Raw genomic sequence first — 25625 nt, 5'->3', positions numbered from 1 at the left:
GAGGCGAGATTTGAATTCGCAACCTTTGAGATTCCAGCCCAATGCACTAACCCTTATGCTATCGTTGGGTATGATGATATCCCAGAAAGAACATATAATTATCGCATTGACGACGGTGATCGTACCCTGCCTGTAACCCCAACACATTTGATCTATTTAATTTCCCCACTAGATACCAAGGCCCGGGATTTCATTATCGTCTGATGTCTAATTTTAGTTCATTACCCATCGTACTTCGATGAGTGACAGAGCTAATTAAGACTGTCGATTTCTGGTCCCTTGCCCAGTGAACAGAGGTATGTATCTGGGATGTCATCATACCCAGGGATAGCATAAAGGTTAGTGCGTTAGGCCAGAGTCTCAAAGGTTACGAGTTCGAATCTCACCTCTGGGGGAATTTTTTTCACATGATTGCTTAGCTTCATTCACCATTTTTGCTCGTTTTTCCCCGTTGGATAACACCAGTCCTATATAAGGTATTGGCACTTAAGTCAAAAACCAAAAAATTGAATTATTAGTAGAAATTTCTGGAACTAGATTCATGAATTAGACAATTATACGGATGCTCCGGATTTTTCCGGTTGATTTTTACGTAGAATCCAGTATCAATATTATTTTAGATAGGATTTTATATAAGCTTTCAAAAATATTTCAAAACTTTGGGATCAATATCATTGAATGACCACATTGTCATTTGGTCAATAGCATCAGAAGCATAATGCGGAACATTCAAGATCGATCCTATAATGTACAAAACTGATATGTACATTCTTATTTTTGTTTTGGTTGTGTTTATTATTAGTATTCTGCCAATAAACTTGGCAGACCCCATTCGGTACCGATTCCCACTGGTCAACCTGGTCAAAAATGATAATATTTACCAGAAACTGAAAATTGAAACTCTAAAAAACAATTTGGGTACCAGTTCATATATACATTTGACGGAAAATGTGTCTTAAAATTGAGTTCGAAATCGGGGTCAATTTATCCCGCCAACACCTTATTCGTAACTTTTTTTGTACTGCACTTCAGGAATGTCCTAAAATTTTAAACTCGATTGAAAATCGTTGCTGAAAAAGAAATTTCAAACTTCTAGGTGCAACACTTAAAAAGTTATCGCATTTTGAAAGTTCATTTTGGGTCATATTGACTCCAACACCTAAAGAAGGTTAAACTTGTGATACACTTTGATGATTTCCATTTAAACAATTACCATAAGAGAAGTCCATGTGTTTTTCTGAGAACAAATATTACAAATAGTTGTTTGGATTTGGCGAAAGGCAATGTTATATCCGAGAAACCTCAATCGATACAGTATGAAAAGCCCCCGTAATGTCCAAGATTGCAGATGACATTTGCTCTTTACGAGCGTATGTCAGTTGAATTTCTGATAAAAGCGGTGGAAGACAATCGTTCGTTCTTTACGAAAGCTAAATTGAATATCTGTTAACAAGTTCTTCTCCTCAACCCAATCGTAAAATTTTCTCCATCAATTCGACACTGGAAATCGGCCGATACGAATCATGATCGGAGGTTGATTTTCCCGGTTCATGGAGAGAAATCAGTCTCACTTGTCTCCAGACATGTACAACAAAGTTGTACACAAGAAATATGTTGCGTTGTGTAAGCACGGTATTCTTCGTAGATTGCAGATTGAGGACTCTCATTTCCAGCCAGACTGCTTGAGGAGCATTGTTTGGGAATAAAAATTGATTCAGTCCAAGCGAGACTTTCGCATGGGAACCACCATTGCGGGCCATGAGCCTCTTTACCGTGACTTGGGATATGAGAAAGGAAGTGTTGATGTGGTAATTGCTTAAGGGGGGGGGGAGGTATTGGTTTCAGAGTGACAAAAAAAAACAAATTCGCGAAAAAAATTCTTTTTTTTCCACTAAGACCCTTAACGGAAGGCCCCGACTTAGTTATACACTCATAAGTACCACGAATTGGGTAGTGGGTGGGTTGTTAGTCAGGATTCGCTTCAAGCAAGCGATGCGACTAAGAATATATTTTCGTGCATAAAAAGTTTAAATAGTTTATTGACTGTAGGATTAGGGTGTCCCAAAATGACATCATGTTAAAAAGTCATCGGGCTCACTTCTTAAATGAAAGGTTAGGGTATTGGGACCACTTTCTTCTTCGGAATGAGTTTGCTAAAACGCTTCCTACTGGTGGCGACTTTTGATTTTTTGAAAAATGGGCCGATTTTGGATAAAATTTCAAATTTATGCCTGTTGAAGTGGTCCTGAACTGTCTTAGATTTTTTTTCAGCATTTTTAATTTTTCTGGAGATCCAAACGGAGAAGTTTGGTTAGTTCGTTTGTACAAATTTGGAATTATAAGAGCGGCAGGGCCATTAAAACTTAGTAAAAAGTGAAATTTTTGGTGTTTTTCAGTATTTTTTCTTCAAAACTGGGTATCTACAAAATTTTAAAAGTGCAGAAAACACTTTATATAATTGAGCCGAATTCAGGGGCGTAATTTTGCTGAAGAAAGTGTATAGCTATGGCTAATGGGGTATGAGTTATTTAAGTTTTTGTTAGATAACCTTTGACATTTTTAGAAATTTATCCAAAATAATGCTGTTCCAAAAAGTAAATCAGTTCAAATGTGCTTTGACCACACATTGTTTTTCGAAAAATAGAAGGAAAATTATGAAAAATGACGTTTTCTGTACGTCTTTAGTATGTCAGGACGAGGTTTAATGAGCATCTGATGATTTTTTTTTGTAACTTAAATTATAAAAATAATAACTTTGCTAATGACGCCAAGTCTCTAATTATTTTTTGAAGAGTTAATTCTCCATAATTACTTCTAGGAGGCATCTTCAACAAAACGATTGTGTCAGAAGATGCGCTGTATTCTGTTGTAAAACTTTTTCGAGGATATTTGCCTCAAATTTGACTATTTCGGAATTATGTGATCTAAACAGTAAATATCAGTTTTTCAACACTCATCCCACTCTTCTGCATTTTTCTCCACTTCAAAGTTCCTAACATGAAAATAAGACTTTATATTCAAAATGTAAGTACGTTAATCAATTCAGCCTTCAAATACACGCCATAACTTGCCATTAACTCGACATGTTAGTTTAATTTTAGTGATTTTCAAACCCGCTAGGTGGCTAGTATAGAAAATATTTTTTAAAAAAATCGTCAAATGCTCATAAAAACTGATTCTGATGTACTGGAGACAAGCGAAAAACGCCGTTTTTCATCATTTTCCTTCTATTTTCCGAAAAATAATATGCGGACTAAGCCCACTTAAGTTGTTTTTTTTGTAGAACAGTGTTATTTTTTATGAATATCATAAAATGTCAAAAGGTTATTTAACAAAAACGTAAATAACTTATACCCCATTGGCCGTAGCTATACACTTTCTTCAGCAAAATTACGCCTCTGAATTCGGCTCAATTATATAAAGTGTTTTCTGTACTTTTAAAATTTTGTAGATACCCAGTTTTGAAGAAAAAATACTGAAAAACACCAAAAATTTCAGTTTTTACTAAGTTTTAAGGGCCCTACCGCTCTTATAATTCCAAATTTGTACAAACTAACTAACCAAACTTCTCCGTTTGGATCTCCACAAAAATTTAAAATGCTGAAAAAATCTAAGACAGTTCAGGACCACTTCAACAGGCATAAATTTGAAATTTTATCCAAAATCGGCCCATTTTTCAAAAAATCAAAAGTCGCCACCAGTAGGAAGCGTTTTAGCAAACTCACTCCGAAGAAGAAAGTGGTCCCAATACCCTAACCTTTCATTTAAGAAGTGAGCCCGATGACTTTTTTAACATGATGTCATTTTGGGACACCCTACTGTAGGATACGTAAATGTTCTAGATGATAAACAACGTGAGCTCCGGACAGCCGGCTGTCGGGAGTGTTGTCGACAATATAAAATGGACCATAAAGAATGAGTTTAAAAGTGATATTGGGGACCATTCATAAATTATGTCACGCAAAGATTGCCCCATACTAACTCTCTAATATTACCACGTTCTATATCCCCTTGGTCTAATACGAACCAAATGATTTCAGTTTTTCATTTTTTGTAGGAGCACATTACTACTCCACTCTTGGAACGCTCGTGTGTGTGGTTCTGCGTGACTGAAAATATATTTTTTTCGTACACAATGAATGTATAAATAGATCTAAATATTACATTAAAGATTCATTGGCATCCTTGACTTTAAAATCGCAAATCAAAATTACTGTCGGTTTGAGCACTTTACACCAGACGTTCCCCTTAATATCATGCGCAAATAAAACACCCCCCGTCTCCAAATAGTACGTACTTATTCTTAGCTCAGTATAATTGACTGACGATTCAATGGGCTAATAGTAAACCTTTAAATATGACCATAAAACATTTGTTCCTCATGCTGAAATGATTGGCGCAAATTTGTAATTGGTTTTGAATTGTTTTTATGAATTGTCAATTTTCTTTTTTTTTTTACATAACTCAAAAGTCATCATTCACTCAGACAAGACCATGCGTATTTCCTACGCACATTAAAGACCCAGTGGATTCGTTTCCTAGTTGGTCAAATAATCAAACAAATAAACTAATTTCCTCAGTCTAAAGAAATGTCATCTCGATTGGCATCAACCGGCGGATACGTGTTCTCTTACAATGCCATCAAATCAAAGAATATTAAAAATTACATTCGACAAAATATGTGACATTCAGAATACAACGAAATGAAGACTGCTTCATCATTTGCATGGAAAAAAGATCGGAATAGTTAGTAGTATAATCAAGACTGTTTATTTTCAAAGAGAGCACTGCTGATGAATCAAAATAGGTGATGAGGGACGCGAAAATAGCTAACTACCGCCGTACATAAGAAATATGTTGAACAAATTCAACAAACGTCTTTTTGCAGGATCAGGCACATTCTTTAATAAGTTGAATTATATTCTGTTATAGTGGCGGCGAAACACTTTACGCCCGAGTGGGTAGAAAGCATAGTGTGAGGGGTCCATTAGTAAGGATTTTTTCCCTTTTCGCAATGCACACACTTACATAACATTCATATTATATCACGTTCGTTTATGCAAATGGAATTGTGGTACATCGATGTTTTCAAATGTGTGTAGTGCGAGATACATGCGTTGCACATCTAAATTTTTTGAAATGGTTCAAAATCTCGTGTGGGTAATTACCCACTCGGTTATTTTCGAGTGGGTAGTACTACCCATACTACCCACGCTTTCCGCCGGCCCTGTTCTGTTTGACCCAGGAACATTATTCTGGAATGGCAGTAGTTCAACAGAGAACTCCATCATCGAAATGGGTGAGTCAATTTTGTCATTTCCCGGCGAACAATTTTCTATATACCTGAAAACTCAAAAACCCATCGCGTCCAATATTTCTTGCTTTCGTTCGTTAAAATTTGGATTGCGCATTCTTCTAGCACTAGTTCATAGAGAATGCATCGATGCTTCTCTCGATAAACCATCGGCATTCTGGTGCCAATAACCGCATTTTCACACGAGGGAAACTTTTACATTTGTTGTTCAAAACAGTGTAATGCTCTATGTTTTTCGGAGTTTCACTTTGGAGTTATGCTTTGCAGTTTACCGCGTGAGCATCAGAACCTCCTTATCCCATAAGGAGGGGTGTTATATTTATGTCTACAGTCATGGCAGCGTGTTGCTGGTGGTTTAGAAACTCGTGTTTTATCCCCTTGATTAAAATGTTATATCTAAGTAAAAATTATATAACAGGGATTTTTGTTGTTAGGGGAAGCTCTGCCACTGTGACCACTGTTCAGGTTATCTTTTGTGGTGGTGCCCCTGTTTGCTCTATATGTTTCAAATTGCCGGAATCCAATTTAGTTGGAAGCGAGTTCTTCGATTATGCACATGTGTCCTCCCAACCAGGTACTACATAATTAATGTAGCTGAGGATCGGTTTGGGACAGGTATCCCGAGCAAAGTCTGATAACAAATTGAGAACTAAACTTGATGTTGTGATTTAGTAGGGAATGTTTTCTCAGGTTGTTATCATTTTGGTCGTTTTAACGGTTAAAAGATCAAAATCGAAAGCAGAAAAATTGCACTATGACATCAAACAGAAAACTATATATGCTATCAGTGAAAGCAAATGAAAAACTCATTGAGATGGTGAAATATTTCATTGATAACAAAATAAGTAATCAATTTGATGTTTGTCAAAGAAATTAAAACAAACATTTTTTTTCTAAAAATGTAAGCGCATCAAAATGAGATCAAAGTATGATGTCATATCTGAAAAAGTTTAAACTGATATCAAAATAAGATTTCAATTTGATGCTTGATATCAAAATATGTTGTCTATTTGCTGTAATTTTGATGTTGCACTTTGCTCGGGATGCTTTCCGAAGTTACGCCTCCTTCGAAGAAATAATGCTGCACAATGGCAGAGAATATGTTTCAAGCTCTCGTGTTCCTAGTTACAGAATCGATAAATATTTTCTTGACTTTTGCCAATCTTTTCAAATGATATTTGACAGGACAATGTCCTGTAAACAAACCTGCGATAATACGTGAATCAGTGATATCAGGAAAGATCTATAATCACTTAAAAGGAATCCCTGCGCAGCTCTGTGGGAGCTCAAATCTCCGATAAGCAAGTGCGGAGCAAGTAGGTGTTCTAAAATATCGACGAGGTGTCTTTGCCCAACTTGGGGATTATATACGTAAACAATACAAAGGATTTTCCGTTGACAAACAGCAAATTCTATACCTGGTGGTATCGTACTGTTGGGATAGTTGCTGTCAGAAGCGATTTTCCGAGATCAGCAATATCGAAAGCTCCAGTCCAGAGTGATAGTAACTTTGCTCGCTGAATGTATGGCTGTAAATTGGGGATTATCGGAGGTTTCGCTTTCTTCGATAGCGGCGGGAAATCCTGTATTAATTTTAAATTTCCAGAACCAGCTGTACTTGCTTCGATTTTGTACCAGCACCTTTTGATTTTGTTTCAAACGTCACTAGTGGGGACAACTTTGGTCCTGTACTATGAAGTTTAAGATACGCATGATTCTTTTTTTTCGCCAATTCTAGCCATAATTGTAGCACTTTTCAGCATCTCTCGTGCAACCATGATCTTTGTGATACTTTCCACATTTACCGCACCGTGTCTACAAGTCACAGTGGATAGCCGTATGACCGACCATTTATCATTGTGAATGGTTCATGATCCGTGGTACGCACAGGCGAGTCACTGGAAAAGAGAATGATGAGGAATAAATCTTCATCCCATCCACGAATGATTACAAACGCAATTGCTAATATTCAAGTATATTAACTGACTGAATCAAGGGGTTCTTGAAGCGACCAACTTCGTATTTCGACTTGACTTCAAGGGTTAGGCTCAGCCTGGAGAATACACCGTTAATCTCCACATCTCGTGAAGATACACATACTGCCTTTAAAAGCAGAAGACTCTCATATGGATTTTTGTCGAAAATGAGTTATCTGCTGCTCAAATAAAATTTCCGGGTTTGTTTAGAAAATATCGGAAAAAATCCCAAAACATGGGTGTCCCATCCATAAGGCTTAAGGTTCAACTGAGAACGCCCTAATAAGCGGCCGTTTTGAAAAACGTTGTTGTCAGTATTAAATTAAGTAGTTCACCTTGAGGCCGGCATAAGATCTTGTTTGTAAGCCTTGACACGATACTGCTTGGAGAAAGTGGGTTGCGGAAGAGGTGATTTGCGTTTATGCGTTTTCATAGTTGGGGAATTCAGAGATGGGGATGGCAATCTGAAAAGAGGATCGATTTTTTGTGATACAGAAACAGTGATAGGCAGGAGTAACGTGCTTGACACTAGCACATTGGAATCACTCAATGGCCTTCTTCTTCTCCGGTGGGGCTATCTGCGAACACTGCTTTCAAGTTATCGTTCCATACACCCAGTGAGCCATTCTTCACGAGAAGGAATTCTCACATTGAAACATTTCAAAGGAAAACTACCTGTGAGTGTAAGGTTAATGGAAGCAAATATAGGGGACCCGGGGCTATTAGGACCGTGGGGGTAATTCAGACTCCCTCGATTTCTCAGAAAATCGTAAGACTTTCTGACTGTCGTACATATTTGTGGTTCCACAACGCTATTCTGAAACAATAATTTTGACAGCTGAATCTAATTTTTTAGTTTTTTTAGATATGAGATATGTTTTATTTTTTTGGCATCCTCAAAACAATAATCATTATAAACATATAAGCAACAAATAAAAGTGAAAAAATAACAAGTAAGTGTTTTGGAAAGCTTGATGTTACTTTTTTGTGGGATTATTTTTTTTTTGGAGAAAACACAGATATTTTCAAGACGCCCAAGACCACCTTTGTACGAACTGAGCGTACGGGGTTATTCGGACCGCCTGACACCGTTCAGCGGCTTGCGGCTACGCACACGATTTCACACGACACAGCAAAGAAAATACATGATGCCCCAATCGACAGCTGTGACTAATTAGATTAAATTTTTGCAACGTAATTTATTTTTTTGCTTCTTAAGGAGTTTCTGTAATAAATATTTCATAGGTAAACATTTCCATTATAAAAACTAGATTTAAAAAATACATTGTAAAAGGATGGAAAAACTTAGAGTTTTGCAAATCGTCGACTAGTGTTTGCATGGAGTGGTGCAAATGAACTATTATGGCACCAAAATGTAGCTGATGTTTCAAACTAACAATTAGGACATTCGACCGATATTTTTTCACATCTATACACCTAAAAAGTGATTTGCTTAGGTAGGCACGAATAGCCCCAGGTTTCCCTGTTTATTTCATTATTTTTTCACTCATTTTATTCACTTTCTTCGCTTAATTAAATTTATTGATTCTGTCCATTTATTAACTTTTTTTTATTTCATCCAGTTTGTTAATTTGAATAACTTTAATTTATTATTAATAAGCTGAGCTAACTTGCATTGTTTATTTTATATAACTCATTCTACTCACATTATAATAACTTTTTCTCATTTTTTTGCTTCAATAAATTTTAAATTTTATTTATTTGATATTCTATAATTTTTTCAGATTAGGGTAAGGTGGGGCAAATCCGACCTAGTAAATGATTTTGGCTGTAAAATGCTCACTTTATATCGGATCAAGTCGTTTTATATACCAATTTAAAGGTTAGACTTCTGGGCAACTTTCCGCGTATAGCATTTTATTCGTATTTTGAGGAAATTTAGAGATAGAAGTGTTTTACGAAAATGCTCATTTTTGCTGTTTTCAAAAATTGTGGGGTAAACCCGACCACCTATCTTTTTGGTAGATTTAGTACAGATGTTACCCAAATTTTAGCGTTTTTCAGTGATAAATCAATGAATGTTATGTTATTGAATTGTACCATGAAGAAAACGGTATTCAATGTCAATCTTGGAATGTCAAAATCATGTAGCACGTAAAGATATTCCCATTTGCATCAGAGCAATCGCTCGACATCTACTATATTCATCACGTTTTTGTGTCTTTCGTTTGTAATTATGAGCCATTGTGCAAAAAAAATTATATAATATCAATAAAAATATATTTTAGTTTGATAAATAAACATTTTGTTAGCAAAAAAAAGCGGTCGGATTTACCCCACTATTTAGAGGTCGGATTTGCCTCACCGCGTCATTTTTCATTACGATGCAGTTAAAAAAAATATGAGAAAAGTTGAAATAAATTCATCTATGCACTTTGTAGGACTTTAATCAAAGAATTTAAGTCCACTTTTATTTTTTATGCAATCACTTTAACAATCAGAAATATCCTGTAGTCAATGATGCACCAAAATCAAATCAAAAGTTGTAAAAACACACTTATTGTCGTTTGAGCATTTCAATGTAGACTAATAAAATGCTGTCATACCACCTTTATGATTAGTTTAGATGAGCTACACGACAACATTGATATTAATACGCGTAGTTCTTCCGATTTTAACAGAAAGGGGTTCGGGTTTACCAAACGGTCGGATTTGTCCCACCTTACCCTATTCGAGGTTTATTCGTGCAGAGCTCGGAAACTGTGTTCATACTGCCTCTAGTTGGGCGCCTGCTTCACATGAGTTCTCCTAACTTTTGAATGGTCCAACAGTGGTATGGTTAAGAAATGTCTCATCTCACTGGTATTGAAACATTTCTGAATTTTGAATTTTCAAGGTCGGGCATGAGAGCTGTGATATGGTCAGGATCAGACCAAATGCAGCGGGTGCATCTAAAAGGACGATGAAACGAAATTTGACTTTAAACAGCTGTCGGAATAGAAATTTTATACTGACAAAGGTCACGGAGTTGTTCCCGAGAAAAATATAGTTGTTTTTGAAGACAATTTTGCCGGTAAGCAGATGATCTGGCAGGAAACCTGCAGTTATGATCGTAAGTATCCGATTTTCATAACAAACAACAATATGAGCCAAGTTATACATTAACAAATGTGAATTGATTCATTAGGTCATACTGGGCCCTACCAAATTTTGGCCAGATTTGGCAAGTAACCACCAGAGTAAGAATGCGCAACAGCGTACTTCGACAATGACGACATCGGCTATGAGAATGAGATTAACTCACGGAACTAAACTGCCCGGAATTCCACTCAATCGATATATATATATTGCACTCTATAAATGCAAAGAGTGAAAACATGGCAACATTTCTATGGCCACATACTGGTAAAAAGTTGTCGGTGATGTTGATCAGCAACTTGGTCTCTTCACAAGTTGCTGATCAACATCACCGACATCACCGGCTCAGTGATGACTGTCCATACAAAAGTTGGACAAAACCTCAGAAGTTGCCTCGATGATATAACTGACCAAAAATCTAACTGATTATGAATGCTTGAAAAAACGAAAGTATTAGAGCTGTTCCCCCTCCCTACTTATAAAAATTCTGCGCACGCCTATGAGTATGACACTTACGTGTTTCGCTTCTTCTAAGCAGTTTACTGTATCATAGTTCAGGGAGTCCATTTAATTGTTTTTTTTTTGTTTTTGTACGATTTACGTTGAGTCTATCCAGATCATAATGAAGTTCAGAGCCAATTGAATCCGATCTTTCACATTCACATCTTTCAGAGATTTATGTTTACCCTTTACAACTAGGACTACATCATCACTGCATAACCAATAATCAGAGAACCCATATCAGCCAGAAAAATAAACAAAAACTGCGCCAAAATCTCAAAAGATTTCCAAACAAGTAAATTCAGATTGAATTCCCTGTGACAAAACAAAAAAAATCGCTATTACTGCCATGATTATGAATAAATCTATGGCAATATTCATGGATTCTTTTTCACGCTCTGCCAAAAGATCAACGTTCTGTGAAACAAATCCCAATTAATTCCACTGCATAATCCAACATCACGCATATAATAAGGATAATCACTAAATGGCGCAGCTGAAGCAACAAATCCCATCTTCACCGGCTAAATAATGGAAAGTTCATCTGATTCGGTGTTCCGGCACACAGAAGTAAGCCGTCGACGAACAAAGAAGAAGAAAAAAATCCCTGCCTCGATGATTAACTTGCCTCATGAATCATTAATCAAAAGAAAGGAAATCTAATTAATGACAAAATACCAGATCGATATCTGCGCAGTACTGGTTACGGCTGGGTATTTTCATGGGTCTCATTTCCGTTTCGATGGTCACAATGAAAAACTAATGTTTCTGAGCTGACTGGTGAGGTTGTGAGAAATGGCAGGCAGCTTACCAAATTAGACGGATGTAACACGACGATACCAAATCAATGAAAAAAGAACTTCCTTTTTATACTTGTTTATGACACCAACACAAATATGCTTGGGAGATAATTGAGGGCGGTTTCTACCTTTGACGCTGCTTTTCATGGCTTGCTTTAATTTTTTATAAGCGAAAAAATTCACCATCACCAACAGTCTTTTAACAGTTTAAAAAAAAATCCAAAGAAAGACTTTTGGTAGCCAACCCACGCACTGTTTAGTACAAAAAAACTAAACTGACTGAATTTATTTTAACGGCCTTTTTCGAACTCGTGTTAAGTTGGAAGGTTTCTTCAATTCTGCATCGTCAAGTTAATCAGCTGAAATAGTTGACTTCCTCGAAGGATTCAATATTGAAAAAAGCTTCCCCTCCTCTCATCGAAAAAATAAAGTTTTTAACTCCCGGATCAGCACGCAGCTTATGCCCACTTCAAATGCCTCGCAACTGGCTTACAAAAAAAAACAATCGGGCCTCGAACCACGAGCCTAATCCAGCTGCTCCTTCGATACCCTCGCAGATTGGCCATTACCAAAAAAAAAAACAGAACGACGACCGATTTCGTGGTTCTCCTTCATAATTCGAACGGCAAAAGGAAAACAGAGAAAAACACCACAACGCTGCTAAAAAAACGGGAAAATGAAACTTCTTAGTAGGTACCGGGCGGTCACTCGTCCGACCCATCCAACAACGGTCGGTGCCAGGTCAGTTGGGAAAGAAAAACACTGATCCTCGTGGCCTTCGACCACCCACAGCCCACCGTCATCATCGCTTGAACTGGTAGTCGGAGGTGGTGGTGTTGGTGGTGGTCATATAAATTAATGATTCCAGTCAACACAAATTAGGCGCGGTGTCTTTATTCTTGAGTGGAATTTTATCGTTGATTATCTCTTTCCCTTGGCATTCTTTACTGCTTTGCTGCTCGGGACGACAGCCTACGTGCGAAAATGATTAAGCTGTAGTGGATTGTGCTGTCTCATTTGCGTTGCTTGGGCGAATTTTTTTTTCTCGAGTTTTGTTTTGATTTTTATAAATTAATTAATTAATTTATAAAAATTAATTAATTAATAAATTGTTGAGGAATAATGACATTATTTAAAACTTTGCTTATACTCATTTCTCAAAGTAAAGACCAGGTTTTCAAACACAGCCGAGTACAATCATTTTTTTAATTATTTCGAATTTATAAAAGAAATTTCAAATTTAGTGGTAAAAATCTGGACACAAGAAATAGATATGTAATTAATTTTCCTTGAAGTTGGTAGTACAAAGTGTGCAAATCTTTTTGATTTTAACACTGTCACTTAACTGAAAAACAATTACACCCATTAACAATTAAATTAATACTACGTTTACACTACAGAGTTAAAACACGTTATAATAATTAGCAACAAGAAAAATGTCATCAAGATAGCGTTAAAACACGTTTTAACTCATAGTGTGAACGTAGCATAACACAGTTTTTAATAATTGAAAGATGGAAGAACGAAGATTGCTAGAATCTAGTAGTAGTATAATCCGAAAATGCTTAATGGTGAGTAATAATAATCAGCTAATAAGTCAACTGATGCGTAATACTGTCGGAGTAGAGAGTAAGATCTAACACCTTTGCAAAGTATTAATAAGAGAAGTATGAATAACGTCATATTAAGATTCTATATAATAGCATAAAAATTGATAGTGCGGTCATCTTTGCAATACTACCTAGATTGCATGATTGATTCAGTTTCCTCTCATGCTGATCTTAGAACTGATAGGTTCACTTATTTACGAACCACATTACTCATTCTGCAAAAAATCCTAAAAGCACACACCACTCCGAATCTCCTGCTATTCTTAGCACTCTCACCAGCATAATATATCCTAGATTGCCAGATTACTTCATCATTAGGAAGCGAGCCAACCATTGTGGACCGCACAAAAATGTGCCAACAATAAAAATAAATATTACATTCCCCCCAGATACTGACAAATAGCCTTCACAGACACACAGAGGCAGCAAAGAAAAAAAAATATAAATATATCTAAACAGGTATACATACATATAGAACCCCACCGAGTTCAACAAAAGAAAGAAAAGCATCCTTACCGTAAGCCGTTTCCTGGGCGAAGAGAAAAAATAGTAAAATATGACACACATATCCGGCCATTATTTTCCACCTTTCGTGTGCCGTTGGTTCCGTTCCGTTCCGACTGGGTCGGGGAGGGGCTCAGAATTATTTGGAGTCTCCGTACGCTGCTGATGCTGCCCCAATCAGCATCCACAAATTCCAGCAGCCAAGATATTCAACTGCTAACTTCAGTTCTGTCGGTTTGCTCCGTGGTATGTAGGTAATGTTATTTTGAACTATTGTGTGGTTACTGTGCTTCGGTACTGTGATACCCCACTAACCACCACCCATCTACTTCTACTGATGCAGACCGCACACGTACGCTAGACAAACACCGGGCAGGCAGCTTCTTTTCACTAGCTGGTTGGCTGGGGGCCAAAATCACACGACAATTCCTTGCCGTTTGCACTGTTTACTGTTGCTCTCTTGGGAAAGCGCTTCTTCCTGCTGGTAGTAGCTATGAATCACACGGGGCTCACTTCACAATTCAAACAAACACTCACACAGACTTACCGCAGGCTAACTTCTTTATTGTTATTATTATTTCTTCTGTTGTTTTCCTATTTTTTTTTCTTCTTTCTCAACCCGTTTTCCGGACAGGATTCCTGTTTTGTAAACTTTTATTATATTTTCATTTATTTATGCTTCGTGTGTGCTGGTTGGTCGCGCTTTGTTCGGTTGAATGTGGGACACAAAGCATATGCTGAATGCTCGCGATGCGTCGCGCCGCAAGATTCAAGCGATCTAGCTGGGATTTGTCTTTCCCGAAGCAGTAGAACAGGAATGAAACAATTACACTTTTGCTTTAGTTTTGGCGAAGAATTACTGGGATGCTCTAGTTGGGAGCTGTTTTCATCTCGTCGGTTGCGATTTGCTATGTAATATTTGCTAGTGATTCGATAGTACTGGCCAAATTTTCTAATGAATTTATGGCGAAATGGAATTGAACCTATTCAACAAACTGTCTACAGAAATTCAATTCTAATTACCATAAAAAGTAAAGATTTGATCACACTGAACTGAAACCACCATTCACGAACTCTCTTTTACGTAGTATTCGATTCACGTAAATTTTAATAATTAATTATATGATAAATTTTTGGAATAATTATAGAGTAAATATTGACATCACTCATCGATTTCAGTCATCTACTTGTCCGCCCCATTCAAAAATACCCTTATAGTTGGGGTTACACAAAATTTCGTTCAAATGGAAGTCACAAGTTTGGCACAAAACTACCATTTCCATCATATACTCGTCAAGCCAGTTACAAAAATACCCATATTGTTAGAATTACCGAGAATTTTTCTCAACCGAAAGTCACCATATTAATTTTTAAAAAGGTTCTAACTATCAATTTTCATCATCTACTTGTCAAGCAGATTGCAAAAATACCAAATATAGCTATGGTTTTCCAGAACGAATTTTGATGAGAATTGAAAACGAATTTCTTTTACGAACTAAATCTCAAATAACGAACACTTTTCTAGGAATAAAATCAATTTAGGAGCGTGATTTCGTTCGCAAATAAAGGTTCCAGTGCAATAATATCTTCAAAATATATAAATTCAAATGGTATTTAAATCAAACAATGTAATGTGGCTCAGAGAAAACCAACAACTAACATTACTATCTAGTATCTGAACAAGAAATACGTGTTTCAATTGATGGGCATTAATTTGACTGCTCTGTCCAGATTTTGCCATCTAGTGGGATGATTGCTAGTTAAGGTGCTAGATGCAAGACCACGATTAACCAAAGATCGTGACATCAATTTGAATTATATCCACATGATTTCAACAATAGCTTGCTAAGCCACGACCTGATGTTATAGATGCTAATCGCTTATTATTTTGATTCGTTGAAAATTTATTATGAGATAATACAATTTTCATAAATCGTTCATTAACGTAAGAGAAAAAAAATGAAGGCTCCAAGTGACTGCCTTATGGCACACCAGAGAACACTGCGAACGAGTATTCTTACAAAAATATACTCATATTTTTCGGAATTTCGTAATGCTAAGGACATACAAAAATACTGTACCCTTGAATACGATATTAAAAGAGTATGCACGCGCAGGATATTGGACGAAATCGGCGCTCAGTATATCTTTTAGACAATTTGAGACATTTTTATGAGAAAATTTACATTACATTTTCGGTCTTCTATACATTGGCATCGAATTATGCATTCTATAAAGCGACCAAATATTACGAAAAATGCTTATTGTATGTGATGACGTGGGATGCTTATAACGCTAATGTACGATAGAGCTATCACCTTCCATCTTCCGGGCTCATAATGTTTAATGGATGTAATCTATATGCGTATAAAAAGATTCATATTAATTCCTTCCATAAAACGCTGCCAGTCAGTTGGGGATATATTGTACACATATTGATTGTATACATGCCAGTTTGACATCAAACTTTTATTGCGAAGACCACAAAACCTGACACATATTCTAAAGGTAAATAAAAACGTTTGTTCAGTTCAAACGCTTTCAAGTTCCTATATCTGACGTATTGTTGCTCACGTAAGTGGTACCCGAACCAGAGCGAAGCGAACTAGTAAAATTAATTCTTTTTATCTTGCGTGCATCGTCTGAAGAACAAAATGGACATGAGATATCATGGTAGTCAGTGACCTTAGGTTTCGTCGTGTTAGGCCGAGTATTCGGGACATGAAGCACCTACTGACGATGAAGATATAGCTCAGGTTCACGCAGGTCGACTATAGTCAATTTCATCATATCGATAACACAGTATTCATAACGTTCAATCAATCGTCCCAGGCAAAAATATTTATTTCAGATGACAACCTAAACATGTCAAATCGTTAGAAACGGTATCTCTGTGTATACAAGCAGTGGTAAATACGGTAAGATACGATTACACAATCTTGCACCGAAAACTTGCGACCAGTTCATCAAAAAAATCATTTGGAAATTCGGATATGTACAATCCGTTAGGGATTCTACATGGAGATATTATTTCCCAGGCATTCACAATGATCTTTTTATGATAAAAATGCGATTGAACCAAACTTTTTTTCTACCTAATACTATTTTACAGCGCACAAAGAGCTATCATTACACAGAGTACACTGTGCACATATCAAGGCAAAAATAATACGTGCCAGTTCTGTGATCAGAAAAACTTATCTAAGGCATTTCAATATTTACAATACGCTGTCATCACTTAAGCCACAAACGATTGCCATATTTGTAAATGCTGTTCAAGCAATAATAAGAACTGCACAGCGGAATCCAGTACCTCCAAAGCAACAGTCAACACCATCAGAAAGCATACTAATACCAAAGACAGCGTTGAATTTAACATTTTTGGCTGATTACTAACTATCTAGTTAATCTTTCTGAAATAGAACAGAATTTTGAATAAGCGAAAGATTTACTCATTTAGATTAATTTCTGCCAGAATTCCGGCTTATTCCTGCCTAACTATACGCTGAACAGTTCGCGCCGCTAAAGGCAACGCATACTTCTCAAGATCTTGATGGAATTCTTGCCAGTATTTATTATTGCAGGATACCATATAGTCATAACCATTCATTTCTTTTGAACTTTCGACTACTTAGGGCAGTGATCGGCCATAGTTCACTAATTAATTCATTCATTAACCATTTAAGCTGATCACCGACAAGTTCACTGCGGATTGTGTTTTAGCTATTCATCAAGCAAAACCATGGCAATTTAAAACTAACATGCTGTCAATTCACTTACTGAATAATATAGTTCACCGGACTGGTTTGATAGACATGAAAAGCACGACAATTTGAATGTGATGGTGTAAGATAAGAAGGAATATAACCAATCACCGTTGAACCGATGTCGGACCAATGTTGAACCAAAGTCAGACCTAAGCATATAAGAAGAATACTTCATTAAGCAGATTAATCAAGCAATGAGAATAAATTTTACTCATCCCTCATTTGAAGGAAATAAGCATCGGATAATCAACTGTAGAGAAACTTATATTTTCGTCAGTATTTGGTCAAATCATGGTTATAATGTGCATTTTTGGTATATTCACTATTAAAAATAGTTTTTGATTTTTTTAATCTATTTAACTCTAAATACACATAAATTGCAAATCAAATCCAACGATCGTGAAATGATACGCTTTCTTTATATAGTAATTGAAAGTGCTGGAATAAATGTAGGACCAATACCGTACAAGACCCATCTACCGATCAATTAACAGCGATTTCTACTTCCAACGCTCTTTAAAAAACAATGCTGAAAGGCATTTCAATTTGATCTTCGTTTTCAACTAGAATATTTAATCAACTATCAAGAAAAAATACACAAATTTGTAAATGAATTGGCAGACAGTGCAAAATAGCCGAAAAGCCCAACAATTCTAGAGTGCCATTCACCGATCACTACAAGTAATAGATATCCATTTGCCGAAAATTCTAGGTTTATAATTTTTTATTACCAACAAATTAGCTCCAAACATGTGTTGCAGACTTTGTTCATTCGGTTTGTGTATAATTCACTTAGAAATATTGTTCTTACACAGTTTTATTAACAGTTGGCTTTGAGTTAAGAGAAAAAAGCGGTAAAATGGAAACGGATATCACTTTTGGAACCGAAGTTATAAGCAATATCGAATAAACAATAGGCCATTTTACAATATTTATATCCAAAATTGGGGCAAACAAAAATATATTCTTCTTTTTGCATTTCAAAGAGAATTCTTTTAGGCATGTTTAGAAAAAAAAAAATTGCGAAGGTGATATTTCTGAAAAAAAATTAAATGGAGTTTGAAAATTGTGATTTTACTACTGGAAAATGCCTCACATAGAGTCAAAATTTCTCAAATGGACCACCCAAATTAGGTGATATCGCAATTTCAATGGAAGATCCAATTTTTGGTAGTATGTGGAATTTCAACACCAAATCCAGATGGACATACAAAAAAAATTTTTTTTCGCCTGTTAAACAGACACAACACTGTGAGGAAATTCCTTAAAAAAATATCGATCCTTGAATTTTATTAGAACACTAGCTCCACCTTTTATACACGGTCCCAACCATTCGTTTTCAAAAGGATTATCCCTCAGGCTCAGAAACAATTTTTTACTAGTGGTTTATCACCGTATACTTGCGCATATCGTCGCTGTTAGGAGAGGACGTAGCGTAGTTGGTAAATCGATTGCCTTGCACGCAGCGCACCTGGGTTCGAGTCCCGACCCCGCACATAGGGTTAGAAATTTTTCCTAAGAGATTTTTATAACCCGAATAGGCGAATGACCTTAAGGTTAAAACCTCTACAATCGAAATTAAAAAAATGCCACATTTTTCCAAAAAAATGGATCTTGCATCGAAATTGCGATATCACCAAATTTGGGTGGTCCATTTGAGAAATTTTGACTGTATATGAGGCATTTTCCAGTAGTAAAATCACAATTTTCAAATTCCATTTAATTTTTTTCAGAAATATCACCTTCGCAATTTTTTTTCTAAACATGCCTAAAAGAATTCTCTTTGAAATGCAAAAAGAAGAATATATTTTCTTTTGAAGCACCCTCACGATAAGAGTCACCCTAATACCATCTACATCTGGAGATAGCCTATTCGATACTGATTATTTGTCCTACAGACATCGTGTCTGTAAAATAAAAGGTTTAGCCACAAAAATTTTTGTCTTCCTAAATTGTGAATTCGGACCATTGTGCAATGTTGGGACAATGCTGGGTCAATATTGTTCCAATGATGGACCAATGTTGGACCAAAGTAGTTGGACTAATATGGGACCAATATTGAACCAAAATCAGACCACTGTTGTACCAAAACGTCAGAATAATGTTGGTCATACATCGGAACAATTATGGACCAATATCGGACTAAATCTGGACCAATATTGGATCAATACACTCATACCCATAGGACCAATGTAGGGCTAATGTTGGACCATTGTCATACCAATTTTGTATAAATGTTGTACCAACGTCGGATTAATGAGAATTTAAAATATATTTTTAAAAATTTCACCAAATTTGGACCACTGTTGTAACAATTTTGGAAAAATTATAGACCAGCATCGGATTAATATTAGATCAATATCTGATCAATGTTTAAACAATGTTTCACCAACGCTGGAAGAATGGTGGACCAATTATGGACCAATGTCGGAAGCAATATTGAAAAAAAGTCAAGCAAATGTTGGCCCAATTTCGGACCAATGTCGGATTAATGTCGCTTCAATGTCGGACTAAAATTGCACCTATTTTAGATAAATCTTTGGCAAATGTCGGACTAATAGCCGACCAATATAGGAGTCGAACTAACATTGGACTAAAGTCGGACAAATGTCGGACCAATTATGGACCAATATCAGACAAATGTTAGACCAATATAGGAGCAATCATGGATCATAGTTAGGCTAATGTTAGGACAATGTCTGACCAATGTTGCACCATTTTTGAATAGGATTTGGACCAACGTTGGTCTAATATTTGACCAATATTGGAAAAATGCTGGTCCAATGTCGGATCTATATTGGACTAATTTCGAACCACTGTGGAAGAAATATTGGACCATAGTCGAATAGTTGTAGGATCTATGTCGAACCAATGTCCTTTCATTGTCAGATCAGTAGCGGGTCAATGTTTACCCAACGTAAAATTAATAGTGGACCACTGTAGGACGAACCTTGAACCAATAGTTGACCAACCTTGGACAAATATTGTACCAACGTTTAACCAATATCTGACCAGTGTTGGACCAATGTTGAACTCTACTGAAGACAAAATAGTGTTTCAGTAAACCAAAGACTGCATAGCCAAAACACATAACCTTAAATTTACTACAATTAACCCCCATCCAAAAAGAGCTATACTAGTACTAGTAGCAGAAAGGAATGAAAAAGCACATGACACGAAAATTAGGAAGAGAGCGATAGGAGTGCATATTTGCGCGACTAGACAAAGGTTGGTCAGTTTTCCTCATCATTCGTTTGAACGTCGCTTTGCTATCAACCAGTATTGGCAAAAGTAGAGCAGAATTTTCTGCGCTTTGGACCATACCAAACAGACAGTCCGCAAGTCCACCGAATGGTGTCCTTCCAGCGTCTGGTTCGTGAGATTAAGCCAGACTTCAAAATCGATCTACATTTCCAGACCTCAGCCCCCAAGAAGCCAGCATGCCGAAATACTCCGGAACCGGTACGCGTGGCGTAGAAGTCGTTTTTAGCAGAGGGCGGATAGAAAACTGGAGACCGGCACGAAATGAGTGGGATTTCCATTCACTTTTGCTCTTTACCGCATCCAGACATGTGTAGGGTGGCCAGCACGAATGATACTGCACTTGCATACGTCCCCGGTTTTGTACTCGGTTCAGTATACTTTCCAAATGGGCTGGCCATCGAACGAAATCAGTTTACTTCCATTGTCAAACAGATGGAGCTTCAAACGAAAACTGTTCAAAATGTTTGCGGCTCGGATAATAAAATTAGCGGGAACTAATCCCGAACGAGCTTCAGTCAGATGATTTAAAATGAAAATGGTTTGCGAAAGAAAAGATTTTCAAATTTAATTCTTGGTTGATGATTTGATAGCGCTGATAAGGGCTAATTTGTTTTCCAAAGAAAATGTTCTCTGGGTGGGAGATTTTGTTGTTAAGACATTAGGACGAATCCGAAAAATTATGTTCTCTATCGATGTTGAAATGTAGTCTTTAGCCATCCAATAAGGTTGGCTAGTGAGTCAAACCACGTCAAGTGGTCCTCGAAAAATCCACAAAATCACCGATTTTCATGAAAAATATTTTTTTGTGTAGGGAACATGGAGTGTATCTTTTGGGATAAATATTTCGTTAAAACTCCTTTTTTTGGTTAAGTTATGGGCTTTCAAACTTTTAAAAACGATAAAATTGCATTTTTTTTAATTTTTTATTTTTCGAAAACTACTTTAGATAATTGAATGAAATTTTGCACACTTCTAGAATGATATCTATACTGTCAAATGGATATATATTTATGAAATATTTTTTTTAGTAACAGCATTTTACATACATTTTTTACAAACATTTTAATTTTTTTTGTGTTCTCGGCGCTCAAAATTATCAAAAAATATGTCAACTGACGCGGAAAACGTTCACCTTCAATAATCTGTAAAGATATTTTTGTCCTTTTGTTCCAATCCAGAGATATGGTATTTTTTGTCACGCAAGGCGCGCTTTCAACGCGCTGCGCATGCGCTCAACGAGTCAACGCATTCGCTCGAACAGACTCACGCTACGCTGCCGGCATTCTGGGACCGATAGCAGACGGTGATGGATATTGACGAATAAATAGAATGGTTAGATTATGGAATGAGGTGGTACACCATGTGTCATTTTTGTGAAGTTTATTGAATTACAAAGTTATAAAACAGTAACATAATTTACGGGTTATTGTTCCTTTTTATCTCGTTACAATACTATCGAAAAAAGTATCAGCATATGAAAAAAATTTGCTTCGAATCTTTTTATGAGTTGTAGGTATTGCCTCGTGTGTTTGACAGCTACTGCCATACTTTGGCGCACACTAAATTTTTTTTCATGAGCATCATGATCCACTTGAGTGCAAAAATCGAAATCTATTGTTTTGAAAGCATCTTTTGCCCATTCAAAAAGAATACGAGCATTAACTATATGATCCCCAGCAACACGTTGCATGCTTGCTTTGCGCGCTAACCTTTTGACGTCCAACCCCATCGCATGCTCCCTTACCATGAGATGTTGCAAAAAAGTTCCATTCGGCTTCTATACCAAAATCTTTTTTGTAGTAATATAAATTTTGAAAATTAAACTTATTCTTGTATTGCGATGCAGCTCCATCCGAGAAATAGTGAATTTTTTTGATGTTCCTGGATCCAAATTTGCTTTTCAAATACTTCACAAGTCTTGTATTAAACAAATGTATTGACTGTGCATCATGAGTCAGTTTCTCCGATATAATTACAAAGCACAAGTGATTCTGTTTGCCGTCGACACAATAATAAACTACGTATGGGTGAATAGTTGCTTGACTATTTGACCAATGATGGGCTTGGATTGCGTCTTGGACTTGGAATGTATAATTTTCCGCGAAATCCAACGTGACAACAAATTCGCCCTCACTCACAGAATTTTTTTTTCAACGAGGTAGGTTGCTTGTGTTTTCGATAAAAAATCATGCTTCAACAAAGAAGCCAAATCATTCTTCAGTTCTTCCAAATATATCGCTGTTGTTTGTGTCGATTGCACTATATCACATCTGTGAAAATGGGTTATTAACAAATAGAGTTTTCAAACTAAAATGTGCTTATTACCTGTCAGTAGTGATCCATTGGCTGAATGTAAGTTCTGTGACGTTGTTTTCAGTCAATTTTCGTTCCAATTTTTCGATAACAGCTGCAGAGTCAGGACATTTTTCGCAATTTCCCAAAAAAACAATTGGACGTTGAGTGTTCGCATACTGATTGCCTAATGTATTCACTCACGGAGTCATTGAAGGTTACCTTGCATTTTTGGAATACTTGCTTCATTCCATATATTTTCAGTGCTACATTTTGATGTATCTTGCAAACGCAAACATTGTGCGTACCGTTTTTGTCAGCCAGAATGCATTCAGATGGTCTAAGATCTTGAAATTTTGATAAGCTCATCGTTATATCAGAATATTCCATCTTAAAATGTTCGTGTAAATCCATCAAATTATATAATAAAAGTCGTTTTTGAGCCTTTATCCTTTTTCCATGTTTAATAATTGTTTTACAGTCTTTTATTCCCGGTAAAAGTCTGCTAGAAAAATCAGATAAGTAGAAATTTTGCACTTTTTCCACTGTTGAGTAGGGAATTCTTTTCCCGCGCTTCGCCGCAGGCACGGATGCAAACCTCTTTTCTTTTTTCAATTTTTTCGATATTCTTGCCATTCGTTTTGAAACAGAAAATGTTTCACACATTTCTTTTGTAGTCCAATTATCTGGAACTGTTGTCAAGATTTGAATTTTATCTTTGGCATTTTGTTTACCACGCAGGGCATTACTTATGTTTTCCACAAAACTTGTATCCAAACTGTTTCTTCCTACTTGGCTATTTACTTCAAAAATTTTCACTGTTTTATTCATTTGAACAATCTCTGCAACAATTTCTCTTATAGTTCTATTACAAAATTTTGAAAAACGTTTTTTGTTTATTTTCGGTTCACCAAGTTGTTGCAAAATATCATTAATTTTATCTAATTTTAAAGAATCGTCAATGCACTTGTTTTCATAATTCGAACCATTATCGGAATCGTCGCTTGAATCGGACGAAACTTCACATGATTCTCCTTTATCAGCACTATAAAAAGGAAAAAAAAACAAGTTTTTTTTAACAAATACTGTTTGCTAGGACAAACATTTAATTTAACACGTATATTTTCGTTAAAAATGTGAGTAACGTTTAGATGCATTATTAAAGGTGAAAACAGAAAAAAATTACAGGATCAGGTTTTTTCCAATGAAATAAATAAATGCAAAGTGTTCATTTAAATAATTATAAAAAAATCAAGTGGTTTTAAAATTGTAATAAATATGATACAAATTATATAATATAAAATCATAATACACTTACTGTAAGTTTGAATGTTTTAAACTCGCAACACTTTCAATAACACAATCTTCTTCGTACATCTTCCGTCGACATGACTTACAAACGTATTTGCCAACGTACGGTTTAAACTTTTTATTCCACTTAGCAGTTATTAAGAATAAATTATAACGTACAAAGCTGTGAGATTTTCTTCCTAGTGGATTGCAGCATTTATTCGGCTGAACCATATTTGTGAAATTATCGAAACTCAAATTATCCCACAAAGTACAAAGGTGTTTTCCGTACTCAAGGTAGACTAACAATAGATATTTCAACGTGTTAAACAATATAACTGGCGAAGGTCTCAATGATAGAAGTTGCCACGTGCAAAACAATATAAATGGCGTGGTGCTAAACTATACTTATACATGTTTGAACACGTCCGAGGCATGAGACAAGGAGCTAAACGCTGTTCAAACTTACATGCCCGTTGGTCGCGTTCACGTGGGCTGCGGCCAATGAGTTGTCGTAGGCAGCATCGAATTGCGCGGCACATTGGAAAAGCGCGTCGCGTGTCAAAAAATTCTATACCTCTGGATTGGAACAAAAGGACAAAAATATCTTTACAGGTTATTGAAGGTGAATGTTTTCCGCGTCAGTTGACATATTTTTTGATAATTTTGAGCGCCGAGAACACAAAAAAAAAATAAATAGTTTATTAAAAATGTATGTAAAATGCTGTTCCTAAAAAAAATATCCCATAAATATATATCCATATGACAGTATAGATATCATTCTAGAAGTGTGCAAAATTTCAATCAATTGTCTAAAGTAGTTTTTAAGAAATAACAAATTAAAAAAAATGCAATTTTATCGTTTTTCAAAGTTTGAAAGCCCATAACTTAACCAAAAAAAGGAGTTTTAACGAAATGTTTATCCCAAAAGTTACACTCCATGTTCCCTACACAAAAAAATATTTTTCATGAAAATCGGTGATTTTGTGGATTTTTCGAGGACCACTTGACGTGGTTTGACTCTAGTAGAAACCGACTAAAATCACAATTCTTTCTATTCAAGATTTGCGGCTTGGTGCATTAAATTAGCGGTGACCAATCACAAACTGGCTTCGGTTGGTTGTTTTACAATCCGGGTTTTCACTGAATATATAGAACTTTCTAGCCATCAGAAATGAAAATAATTGCTTCTGCTAGTAGTAGGTAAC

At 36.1% G+C, this 25625-nt stretch overlaps 1 protein-coding gene across 7 annotated transcripts in view; it reads right to left on the bottom strand.

The window, feature by feature from the left end:
- LOC131693297 (lachesin-like) overlaps positions 1–25625 on the bottom strand; it is a 303507-nt gene that overhangs the window by 113651 nt on the left and 164231 nt on the right. For 6 of the 7 annotated variants that reach the window (XM_058981007.1, XM_058981008.1, XM_058981006.1 and 3 more), the window contains one exon: positions 13817–14443. In XM_058981007.1, coding sequence (XP_058836990.1) covers positions 13817–13877 — 61 coding nt within the window. In that variant the 5' untranslated portion in view covers positions 13878–14443. Of the gene's footprint in view, positions 1–13816; positions 14456–25625 lie in introns of all 7 variants that reach the window. The other variant, XM_058981009.1, reaches the window with a different exon arrangement.

Source organism: Topomyia yanbarensis, chromosome 3, assembly GCF_030247195.1.
Source record: "Topomyia yanbarensis strain Yona2022 chromosome 3, ASM3024719v1, whole genome shotgun sequence".
In the NCBI taxonomy this organism is placed as follows: Eukaryota; Metazoa; Arthropoda; class Insecta; order Diptera; family Culicidae; genus Topomyia; species Topomyia yanbarensis.
The sequence above is the reverse complement of the archived record's forward strand: the minus strand, read 5'-3'. Positions and strand labels throughout refer to the sequence as shown.